This window comes from Catharus ustulatus, chromosome 15, assembly GCF_009819885.2.
Source record: "Catharus ustulatus isolate bCatUst1 chromosome 15, bCatUst1.pri.v2, whole genome shotgun sequence".
Lineage (NCBI taxonomy): Eukaryota > Metazoa > Chordata > Aves > Passeriformes > Turdidae > Catharus > Catharus ustulatus.
In genome coordinates, this window is record NC_046235.1 from 11,300,421 (window position 1) to 11,313,343 (window position 12,923).

Below are 12,923 nucleotides of genomic sequence, written 5' to 3' on the forward strand. Positions count from 1 at the left end.
GGAATTAAACTGCAGCTTCCAGCTGGAAAAGCTGAAAGTGAGCTCGTGGCCAATTTATGCCATTTGGGTCTGGTTCCTCAACCAGGATTGTGCTCAAAGCCTTCCAACGAGATTTAATCTGCTTAAGCCCTTACTAGTGACTGTCTGCATGGAATCCACCAACCCAAGAGTGCCCAGAACAACCCAGGCTCACAACATGCTGGCAGGGAGCATGCACACACTGCCATGGCTCAGTGCACCACGCCAGAAAACCACACAAAAACGTGGCAGTGCTTAATCTCATCCTTTACAGACAGGCAAGGTCAGACATGAACACCTCGAGCCGCTCACACCCCGCAGATTTTGGTGCAGAGAACATGCTGTGTCCCTCAGGCTGTGCGGGTTTGGTGGGTGCCATTCCCAGGGGGAGCATCCTGTGGGGCTCCAGGCTGGGAATCAGCTCCCAGCCCCCCCAACCAGCACAGCCCAGCCCTGGGGCCGTGGCCCATCCATGTGGCTGCACAATGGGAAAGCCTCATGGAAAGGCTGCCTCCTAAATCTTTTAGCAACATCTGGGAGAGTCACCACCGAGGCAGTCAGAGGGCTGTGTTTAATATGCAGTCCACCCTCAATCAGGGACAAGTGTGGGATTTTTCACAAGTCCTTAAGTGACTTAGCAGCAAAAGTCCCATGGCCTTTCAACAAGATCTGGGCTCCTAAATCACTTACATCCTTTTTTAAAAAACCCAATTGCAAATGCTGAACTCTGCAACCAATTATGTCAAGTTGAGTCTCCCACTGAATTTTTCCTAATTACAATGTCCCATTTAGAGTTCAAGGATTTAGATTACTCTAGTGTTAATGCATTTTATTTTACAATACCAACACTCTTTATATCAAATTTATAGGACTTTGCTGTTTGATTCTCAAATCTCACAAAGAATCAAATGCTAAAACACATTAGTTTTATGACTCTCTACTTTGACAATGCCTGCTCCCTAAATTCCAACGGGATTTCAGTCAAACATGCTCCCAACAAGCATCTCTAAATACAGCCATGGTCGTGGCAATTTAAAATAGCAACTGTCAGCCAGAAAGAAAAAGCAAAAGCAGCTCAAACAATCACAGCAAACCAGTGGCAGCAGATTTGGTGTCTACCTTGAGCACGCGCCGGCTAAAGACAAGCTGATCATTAGCCAGAAATCCATGACTGAGGTGGGGAAAAACCATCTATATCCAGGGCAAGTGGGAGGCAGAAGAAGAAAGAGCAGCAGTTTAAGGTGAAAGCACAGAAGAGCGAGTTTTACAGGCTGTAGCAATGTATATATATATATTTTTTTTTTTTTAATAACTAGTTGATACATTAGCAAGTAATAGCCGAGGTAGCCAACACCTAGGGAGTTTAAGGTTCTGGGTACACTGGATCTTTGTAACAGGACACAGACTGAGGGAAATGAGTACTTTTTCTCTACTTTACTGTACAATAGGACATTCAAAGCAGCTGGGGCAAGGATTCCCCTACTGCAGAATAAAGAGTATTATTCCAGTAAACTCCATAGGGAATGATATATCCCAGCATTTCCCTGAGACCAAATACTGTATTTGTTTTCAGAGGCTCAAATGAATACTGATGTATTCCCAGCCTGCAAATTGCAGATAAATCTCCCAGATTTATATGGTTCAAAAACAATGTATTTAGACTGTGTCAGTAGTCATTGCTATTGTGTTTTAGCCTTTCCACTCATCTATCTAGGGACAAGCAGTAAGACATTTCCTTTTTCAGGACACCATGTGCATCTCCTTTCCCCCATCCACCCATCCCTGTACACATCCATAGGAGAATCATGAGGTTGGGTGAAGCCACAAGAAACCCTGTGGGAGCACACAGCAAAGCCTCCATTTTGGAGGTTTCTGGGGAACAAACCTCTTTTCCAAATTGCCAAAGCGCTTTTAAACCTTCCACACCAATAACCTCATTTTTGGGGGGAATAGGGCCCTACCTCAATATAGGAAAGGCCACCTGCTGCCCAGCCTCCCAGTATGGATGTTTTAAGATCATCATGTCAAGAATAGAGGGAAAAAGTAAAGTCAGATAGAAAAAAACTAATCAACCCCTGCCAAGAATTTTTTTAAGATGTAGAGAGGAGCTTTAAGCTCAACATTCAGTTAAATGCAGCTACTTTTGGGAAGTACAGCACTGAAATACTGAGAAATTGAAATTAATGCATGTGGCCAGGTCCTCCAAATACTACAGAAACCACCAAAAAGACTCTCCTGAGAGCAAAGGGTTTTGTGGTAGACAGCAGAGACACGGTTCTGTGGCTCATTATGTGCATAAAGTACACAAGAGCATAAAGTGGGATTTTCATAAAAGCCCACAGAGCAAAACAGGAACTGAATTTTTTTTTTGTGTCCCTCAGACTGGTGAGCATCATCCAAATAAGCACGTTCCAAGCCCAGCCCTATGTTTTAATGTAAAATAACAATTTGCATTTGCTCTGGGGCCAAACACACCATATCCCACCAAATCCAGCCATCACACGTTTAATTTAAAACAGCTCCTGTTACAGATGGGCCCATGAGAGGTGAACAGCCCTGAGGAATATTAATAGAGAGACACCATCTCTGGTTCAAGAAACTTCCAGGCTGTAGAGAGCCAGGCTTCAGGAGAGGGGTTAAGAGTGATGGAGTAACATAGTCCTGCTCCACAATTCCCAATGTATCTGGTTGCAAGGCTAACAGGCCATTGGGTCTGACCCCATGTAGCAATGGAATATTGGAGCACAGGAACCTTGAACACTGGTAATTTCCAGCTTTAGAGCTCTTGAGGTAGCCATTTCAACATAACACTCCAAAGTAAGCAAATAGCAAAATTAAAGTATCCACGGATGTCTGTTGACTACCACGGAGAGCTCTGCAGGATGCCTCCTGTGCTGAGTTTTTATCTGCAGTGCAAGCTTGGCAAGCAGTTAAAATTTTGCAGAAAATAAGGGAGAAAAAGCTCCTTTTGTGTCTGTACTGAGCTGCAGAGCTGGTTCAGCCACACCAGTGTTTGGCCCCCAGCAGCTCTGGCTACAGGAGATGCTGGAGCCACCTCCATCAGCACTGGCCATGGGCAGGCACATGCCATGTGGGCCACAGAGCACCCCTCTCACCAGCTGAAGCTCATTTTCTCCCTCTGGAGAGCAAAGCAAAGCTGGTGCTGCTGCCACAGGCGCTGAGCATCCGCTGGCCCAGATGTGCAGAGATTCCTCAACCCTGTCATTTGTCTGAACATCTCATCTGTCACTACGAACAAGATCACCCAGCTAAGTTCATAAATCCACAGCAGTTGGCCCAGTGCTGCCTCAGGGAGCAAGTCAGGCTTATAAAACCAGTCCTTTCCAGGGGTGCAGCAATGCATTTGATCGTGACAGAGAAGCACAGGCACAAATACCAGGGCACAGCTGTCCCAACCCTGGCAGCATCCTGCTTCACCTCCCTCTATCATCCCAAGTGCAGAGGGGACCTGTTACTGATTCCTCCCTGTAAATACACTTCCTTGCATTCTGTCAGTACATTTGGGCACATTTATTCCCCATCCTGAACAGGTGAAACTACACAGTATCCTCTCTCATGCTGCTTAAAACAAGGGGCATTCAGTGATGAAGACAACCCAAGGTGATCTCCTTCCTCAGTTTTTCAAAGTCACCCTCCAGCATCTGCCACCAGGCACACTCCCACATGTAATAATCTCTATTTTTGTCCATGCTGGTGGCAGGTGTTTATTACAGAAAGAGAAGCAGTGCAGACATGAACATATTCAGTAGCTAATCCCTAATTGCCATCAGCTCACTCCCACCACACACAGTCACCCCAAAGCAATCCCAAGGATTATTCTCTTTTAATCCATCATTCCTAATGATAGTGCCCCAGTGTTCACTGACACACTCTGTCCTCATTCCACCACCCATGGGCATGACCACTGACAAGCAAGAGGGCACTGGATGCATTCCTAGTTATTTATCTTCCCATTGATGCAGTGAGTTGCATTGACACATCTTTCAAAATCAGCTCAACAAAGCCACCACTGAAACTTGAGGAATAAGATTAAACTCAGAAATAAAAAGTAATCTAGACCAGATGGTATTAAGAAGTTTTGCCTCCTATTCACAACCCTGAGTGTCTGGAGACATAAAGAGAGCTGTTTTCAAAGTCAGGCACCTGTTTTTAGGTCTGCTACTTCATGGTTCTGCAAGGCTATTCTCTCTTTTCTCCCAAATTGTTTTTGCACTCTTTTCTCACTGTTCTGCAAAAAGTCATAATTAAATTAAAAGCTGAAGCAAAATCTGGACAGATGCAGATCAGGACAAAATTTGCCCCCAAAACCCAGCACTTTTTTTTGGTAGATGAAAATAAAGGACAAGTGTTACCTTGAGATCTGGTACCTGTCCTGCAAGTCCAGACAGAGCCTGTCCCAAAGCATCTCCTGCAGCAGGAGGTGAGCTCCACAGCACCTACCAGCACAGAGCCTTGAGCAGCACCTCCTCTGGCATTCCTGAGTTGCCAGTCCCAAAGTCACCCACTGCCATGGCCAAGAAGTGAAAACTCAAGTCCCTGTGCTGCTGAATCACCTCTTAAAGCCTGTTCTGAGAACGTGGGTGGGCACTTAGACGAAGTGAGACCTTACACTGAGCCCCTCCCTCACCACACAGGCCATAAATCTATCAGAAAAATTTTAGGGGCTCTCTGAGCCCCAGGGTGACATTTCCAAACACACCCAAGGCAGTTGGGAGCTGCTTCAGAATATGACACCAACTTCATAAAGTGATTTTACAACCTCTAGGGGAAACAAAAAACTGTCACTGAGGCATCTCTACTCAACATTAACCACTGAGGTCCTGGTTATGTTTCCAGCAATGACATCTAACCCAGGTCAGCCTACTCTTGAGTGCCAGCTCCAAATCCGGCCTTTACAGTGACCAGAACACCAGGACTCCAACACAGCCCCACAATGGGGTTTCCAGCAGGTGCCCATAACCCATAACCACACCTCAGAAATAGCTCTGCAACAGAGCCTTGTGGTGAAACCTCCCATCTCATCCCCAACATGGGCCACATCCCCTTGTGTCTCGTGGAGACCTGTCCTGATTTACTTCTGCCAATCTCAACTTTGTGCAGCTCCATGAGAGGAAAGTTCATGAAATTCCATTAATTTCTATATGCTATAGCCAGAAGTTTCCCCTCATCATATAGTTACTTTAAACCCTTTATTTTCAAAGGTAGCCTGGATATCACCTGGATGTCATCCTGCTCCCATTTGGGGAGCTCAGCAAGGGAGGAGGAATGTTCCATCCTGCACAACTCTGTCTCTCCTTGGGACACCAGATCCCACATACTGGTGCTCCAATGCCAACAAATAAGGAGCACAGCCTCAAGAGAAACTTCAAGAGAAACATGGAGTTTGACACTGGAAGGGATGAGAAAGTTCAGTAGAAGCAAAACTCTTCATGAGGTACCCAAAGATCTTTGACTTTTTTTTCCTCATGGCCAAAGTTAGGAAAACCACCACCACAAAGAGCTCCAGAGGCAAAATTAAAAGTTTTCACAGCTGTTACCATACTGTTTGCAGCACGGCTGCACAAAGCTTTGTTTTGTGCAGTGACTAAACCCAAACAGATTTTAGAATAAATCAATGTGCTGTGTCACTACTTACCCTTGGGCCAATGTCGCCTGCTTCCCCCTGAAAATCAGGAAAAAGAGCAAAGGGTCAGAGTTCAAATCTCAACCCTGAAGGACTGAGCACAGGGTCAGCTGGACACGGGTACAGCACACAAGGGAAGTGGCAAGAGTCCTATTGCTTAATGTATTTAAAATGAGGGAGGAGAAGGTTTCAAGACAACACAATAGGGAAAGATTCTGCCCTGGCAGGCAATGAAACAGATAATAAATCAGAAATAGCAATTTGTTTCCAACTCTAAGGCTCTCCTAGCAACTGTTCATGTCCTTCACATGTGAAAATTATCTTCACTTTCAGTAATGACCTTCTTTGGCTCCTCTGATTGCATGGGTGTCATGCAAACAGAGCGATGGAGCCCAGATCTCTTGAAGGAATGAAAAGAGTTTTATGCCACTCTCATCACCCTTAGTGGCTTACCAGAACCCTATAGCATGGATGAGCTTTAAGACCACACTTGTTCCCCCCACTTTTCTGCAAACTCTTCCTGCTCTCACCTTCCTGGAGGTTTTGTAAGAGCAATGTGAGAACCCACTGTCACAGTTCCACATTCCAACAAAACACAGCTGGGTTATTGGGGCAACTTGAAAGAATTACAGCAACAGGTGGTTATACAGGAACTGCTTCCCCAAAAGCCATACATTAATGCAGCCTTTACCTTTTCCCCTTTTGGTCCTGGAGGTCCCTGGAAACACATAAGAAGAATCCAAATTAAGGAACAACAGAATCACAAGGCATGTGACATCACATTCATCAATTCACAAACCTGGGCCACATTCTCTATTATTTTAAGGAATACATGCTATTTTAACTTGTGCAGTGACATGAGTGACCAAACAGTACCCACGAGGTCCTGCCTGCTCCTGCCAGGACAGAGCACAGAGGACAACCAGAGCAGGGCAGGCAGTGTGACAGCAGCTCACCAACACGTGACTCTAAATAGATGCAAAAGATATCTTGAGGTATTAAATCACTTCTAGAAAAAACACATGCTCAGTATATAATTACAACAATTATCCATCTGTTTGAAATAAACAGGGAGGATGGGCTGCTTTCTTTGGCCTGTTTGCTGAAGGCATCGTTCATCTTCCCTCTAGGACAGGCAGAGACTCGGGAGCCGCACAGAGAACCCCAGAGCAACACTTTGATGTGTCTGTTCTGCCTTTGCCTCCCAGCACAGAAAAGTACCAAATCTTGGTACCAATGCACAGTGTGTGCTGGAGTGGGACCCAGTGGGATGCAGTGGGGGAAGGTCAGCAGAGAGGCCGGCAGCAGCATCTGCATTCCCACACAGCCTCCCTCCTACTGTTCTTTGAGCAAGGCTGCTGGCCCCTTACTGTCACAGAAGAGATTATGAACAGTCTGCTTTGAGTCTGGCTGTGTGATAAGTTTGCTTTGTCACTGAGATTTCCCCTGGCTCTCACTCAGGGTCTCACTCCTGCCTAGCTGTGGCACCCCAGCCGGGGTGCAGGGCTGTGCTCTGGGGTCTGACTGCACTCCCAGCATGAGGTTTGCTAATGAAAGCCTAGCCCTGAGCACCAGGCTGGGAGCTGGCCCTTCCTTCTTTTCTTGTCTAATGCCTTATTTCTACATTATTTTCACATTTGTTATCCTCAGGGTTAGGATAAAAACCAACCACAGCAATGTACAGCTATAACAGCATACTCCCTAACTGGACAGAAATTAGTGTCTGGAATAGCTTTTCAATTGCAAACACTGAATGACTTTTACCCATTTTGAAATCCCACTTGGTTTAGGACCAGAATTTAAAAAGATTTCATATGGGGCCCTCTAGTGAAGGTGATGGAAGAGAATGGGGTTTGGAGACAAAATATGGAGCTGTGACCTTCTGTAGGAACCATTCAGTGGAAGGAATCAGAGCTGGCTAAGGTTCAATTAGCATAAAAATAAAAACGTCTGTGTTTCTGTAAAATAAGTAAGAAAAGAATGAAGCACCTGAATATCCAAAGGGCTTCCAAGCAAAAATGAAGTCAAGAAAACAGCTCATAAATTTATCCAGTCTGTTCCAAAAAGTATTTCATGGACATTGGGCACCCTCAAGCAGTTCCCAGCTCAGGTCCTTTGGAGAAAAATGCAACCCGCTTTGCGATCAATTATTTTTATGGCATCGCTGTAGTGCCAGAAACACACAACCAAGATTACTGACTTTGCTCTTTGAATGTGCTACTGGAGTTTATTCCCCCAATTTGGCCTGATGCCCATCTGCAGTCTGTGCTCGCCGAGCTGGCGCAGGAGGGGAAGAGACAGCTGAGATGAGCTGACAGGTAAAGAAAAGCTCAGCTCTGCTGGCCAGCCCTGGCTCAGAATTCAAACTTGCATGGAACAATTTTCCCAAGTGCAATTGTCCCTCCTAAACAGTTATATATGAAGCACTAAATGAGTAATAGTTGAGATACTGCCTATTTATTGTGGAGCAGCATGAACAAAGACATGTTTTATTTGGCATTTAGTGCTACTTACTGGTTTGCCATCCAAGCCAAGAGGCCCCTGAAAAAGGAAGGAAAATGGATTATTATTAAAAAATAAAAAGGAAAAAAAATTAATTTTCAAACATAGCATCATCAGGCATGCTCTGGAAGAGACTACACTTATGTATAATACATTTTTTGGCTATGATTCTATGATTTACCTAATCCTCCCTCCATGCAATCCAGTAGGAAGGTTTCACAGAGGAACAGTAAGAGGCATCAAACAATTTGCAGAGTGTGAAGGAGCATGAAAGGAAGCGACAGGATTAGTGACAGGGACAAGGTGACACTGCTCTGGCACTTCACCTGGGATTCCCTGAGGTTTTGAAAGTCAAAAACTGCAGCAGTAAAACATGCCTGATTTGGTTAAGCTGAGGAGATCCATGAGTGATTCACATCAGCCTTGGATCTGAACCATTTATTTTTGGTAAAGCACTGTTATCCCAGTTCATCCTCAGATCTCCAGTTTCTAGGGTTGCTGCATCAATGTGGAAAACGGTGAATTCCCCAGTATTTCTGGCACTTAAGCCCTTAATTAATACCAAACCACTGAATGTGTTGGGCAAGAGAAAACATTGCTTTTGATAAGGGATGTGGGGAGGGAGGAAGCACAGGTGCTCTAAGGCCAAAGCTGCCCCTTTGCAGCTGGAGCTCACACTTCTGGGGACAGTGACACCCAAAAGTTCCTGTAAATCCACTGCCTGTGGCAAATGCAAGAGCTCCACCTGCAAAGCTGTGCCTTGGGATCAGCTCCCACTCCCTCCTGCACCTGCTCTGCACAGCCACACATGTGGAATATGCACATCCTCCTCCCAATGTGCTGGGATGATCCTCAGTATGAGGACCTACCAAAGCAAATGGAGTTTGGACTGTGCTACAGTGCTAAAGCACAAAGTTCTCTCTATTCCTTAGGCAACTGATTGGTGTGAGTCTTTTTTAGTTTATCTTATATCTGTGATAGGGAAATTGAGCAAAAGAGGTAAAGGTAGGTAAGAGGAGGCCTATGGCTGCATTAAAGAGAGCATCCTTGTAGCTCACAGCCATTGATAAGGAATAAATGGCCATTGAAAAGGAATAAATCAGTCTGCAATGGCTATGCCAATGGAGCCTGGAATATGAAACTCTGGGGAACACAGCTCTGTTAGGAAAAAGAGAGAAATCCTGATGACCTGGGCAGATCATCAGTAGCTGGGTTACAAGGGCTGGAGGACCTGTACAAGAGAAGTTCACTTGAAAATAAATGAGGATTTCTTTACACATGTGAGATTTCTGAAGTGATCATAGGTTATATTCCTTATGTGACATGTATCTTTTTCTTATAAGGAACTATCAGTACTCAACAGCTACACAGTGGTAATGAAAAATATACATAAAGCAGTTGTGTCTGTTAATGCAACGGCTTGCAGGTCATAACCAAACTACCCTGACATCTGCTCCATACTTTATCTCACCTCAATTCCTTAGATTCTAAAAGCTGGGCATGGCATCAGGTTCATAGAGGTTATTTCCTGAAACTATGATCGTTTGAGGTAGTTCATCTGAAGCTCCTGATGCAACTCCCTGACTTCCAGAGGATCAGACGTGGGAACTGAGCAGAGAACTGGCAGCACATTCCACTTCTCAGAGGAGTAGAAGTCCCAGATTATTTTTTTTTTTAATATAAAATGCCAGTTCTTCAGCTTTTAGCTATTCTTGTATCAATCCACAGAGACATCCAGAAGCAGAAACAATGGCCTATTCAGAAGATGTTTGAGGGAAAGCATTTAATGCTTGAGAGAAACAATATCCATCAGGGCTCCAAAGGGGCTCTTGGCCAGCCACAGCACTGAATGGACAAGACTTACACAGACTTTTTAATCTCTTGTTAGTCTGAGCTGAAGTTTTTATTGACTTTGCTCTACCTGCCCAGCCAAATGTCTGTGTGAGCAAGGCAGAGCTCCCAAAAGCAGCCAGGAGATTTCATGGGTAGAGCAGAGAGAACGTCTGAAATCTGGGCTGCCTGACTTGACTGCCTGCAAATCTCACGAGTGCCCATGTGTTGAGATTGTTATTGTCTTTTATTTGAATTCTCCTCCATGTCATTTTAATTAAAGATGAAGCAATCGCTAATTTATTTGATAAACAAGGAACAGGGAAACAACAAGTAACCCTCTATTCCCCCAACTTAAAACCAATCTCTGTAGAACTTCTCACTTTGAGGGGACAAAAAATTACTTCTGCTTAAAAGACCACAAAAAGTGTATGAAAAAGAAGAGTTTTCTCCTTGGACACTCCAAGCAATAGAAAGCAGCACAGTGGCTTTAGGCTCTGCTTTTCCAGGGAGTAATTTTCCTCGGGCCTTCACTCACTCTTGATCATGGTCCTTTGCTCTAAATCACACACACAGTGATCACAATTCAGATAATTCATTGCTTACTACAACAAGAGGGGATGAACTTTCTGCCTAGGGCAAACCCAATGCTTTAAAACAAGGTAGAAGGAAAATTAAATAATTTTCACCTACAACATAGTTTTGACCAAAACCATCACGGCACTGGCTAAGTGGAACAAAATCCCTCAATCATGGGTGCTTCAAGGAAGATCACACTGTTGGGATCCCAGACGACCCTAGAGGCCTCTCCCAGCTGGTAACCAACTCACATCTCATTTTCTGACCACACACCAGTGAGGACCAGCTGCATTCAGTGCCTGGCCAGACAGCTCTTTGGGACACCAAAAAAGAAAAATTGTTGCTGTCAATTTTGTTAAGAAAATACATCTGCAACATCTGTCTGGAGCCCTCAGGTTGCTGGAGCAGGAAGAGCTGGGTTAGTGGGGAGAGCTGGTGCCACGGAGCAGAGGTGAGTGATAATTGCAATTACACACCTGGGTTTCACCCCTCCCAAAGAGTAACACAGGCACAGGTGTTATGGTAGGAAAAATGATCCATGGTGACCCATGGTGCATTCCCCTTTGCCATCACCCAGGTGAGGCATTATTTATAAATCTAATATATTTTATGGTATACACTGATGATCTATTATTTAACAATATATAATTATACCTTGATGCTGAGAATGCAGGCATGGGTCAGATAAGATATTGAAGCCTGAGCAGAGCTTGTTATTATATCATGTAGTCTTGATGCATGCCTTGGTTTTGACACACAACATTTCAACTTCAGAGTAATGCATTCAGATGCATTTTAAAACCAATTCTGATATATTTTTCATTTTGTTTCACAGTAGAAGCTCAGAAGTCTTGAGATACAGCACCAAAATGCCACCTCTCATTGCAAAAATGAGATTCACCCATTGCTGAGGTCAGCTGAATGCTTGAGAACAGTTTTGAGCTCAACCAAAAGGGAAGATGTGGAGCTTGCAAGCTCTAGTTCACATACAAAAGCTCTTCCAATAAATAACAAGCATTTCCCACGTACATCACTCACCTCTGGCTCAGAGCAAGCCGAGGTGCCAGCCTGGCTACCTGGCCCTCTGCTGTCCCCCTCCAGTGCCCTCACTGCTGTGGCAGGGATGGACTTGCTCTTAAAGCGTTACAGGAATTTTAAGGGGGGAAAATATCTAGTGAAAACAAAGCCAGAGATTATTAAGAGGACAATCCTTCTGAGTTGGGAAATCTTCTCTCATGGTTATTTTTAATGTTTCCTGCTCTGCTAAAAATTAGCACAGGGGTCGGAAGGAACCCTGCAGTCAAATTTTGACAAATTCAAAGGGCTGCCTTTCCATCTCTGTCTCTGTGGTTTCAAAAAAGGGTAGAATTTTATATTTCAGGGAATGAACAAAAGAGCATGACAATATTTTAATATCCCTGCAAAGGGCCCTGGGTCATCTGCAGCACAGGCAGGCAACAGGGACCATCCCTTCCTATAGGCCAGGCTGTAAATCCTCACAGGCAGAACAGTGTCTGCGGGCCATGTGGTTCCTCAGCACATTTTTGTGTGAGAAGAAAGCTCTGGCAAAAGCTGTGGCCAAGCACGCCCTGCCAGGCCTGTCACAAGGAAAGTGAAGGAAGGCAGCCAGGTTGCTGTGGCTGCTCCCAGCTTCCCAGCTGAAGGGAAAGGGGAGAAAAGGGACTAAGAAACAAAAAATGAACTGAGTCCTCTAAATAGCAGCTGAGAGTCGCTGGCACTAACTGTGAACAAACTGAATCCAAGAGACTTTCTCTGGGATGTCACCTTATCCCCAGTTACTGTTACTCCTCCTCCCTCCCTGAAGTCCTCAGCGCAGAAGGAGCAGAAACCCTTACAAAATAAAAAATTTCTACTCCATACAATCTCAACGCTGTGGCACTAATCATTTGTCCTTTCAAATGCACTTAAATCACTGCATTTAAATATATGATTTAATTTATTATATTTTATGGTTTATTTTTATCATTATTATTTATACACATTAAAAACCTTGTGAAGAGTATGAAATTGGCCATACAAGGAATTCCCCCAACACACATCACTCACTGCTGTGAGCCTGGACAAGTCCTGGGCAGGAGGTTCCTCCTTCATCAGCCTGGACTTCTAGGTCCCTGGTGTGAGACCCCAAAATCAAATCAGTCTGCAGCATGACAAAACATTGGAAACATTCCTACCAGGAGCTGTCATGTTTAGGCATTAAGATCACTTATATCACAATAGTTTCCTGTTTAGCTTTATATATATCATGGAGGGCCTCACTGCAATGGGATGGGGTTGCTATACCACAGTGCTGTATTTAAAAATAAATAATACTTTTTAAGCAATGAAC

General features: G+C 44.5%; 1 protein-coding gene across 1 annotated transcript in view; it reads right to left on the reverse strand.

Moving 5' to 3' along the window:
- The window catches only part of COL23A1 (collagen type XXIII alpha 1 chain), a 183,828-nt gene that overhangs the window by 24,639 nt on the left and 146,266 nt on the right, over positions 1-12,923 (reverse strand). Inside the window, 4 exon segments of the mRNA XM_033072850.2 lie at positions 1,138-1,209; positions 5,675-5,701; positions 6,354-6,380; positions 8,177-8,203. Of these exon segments, the coding sequence (XP_032928741.2) occupies positions 1,138-1,209; positions 5,675-5,701; positions 6,354-6,380; positions 8,177-8,203 (153 nt within the window).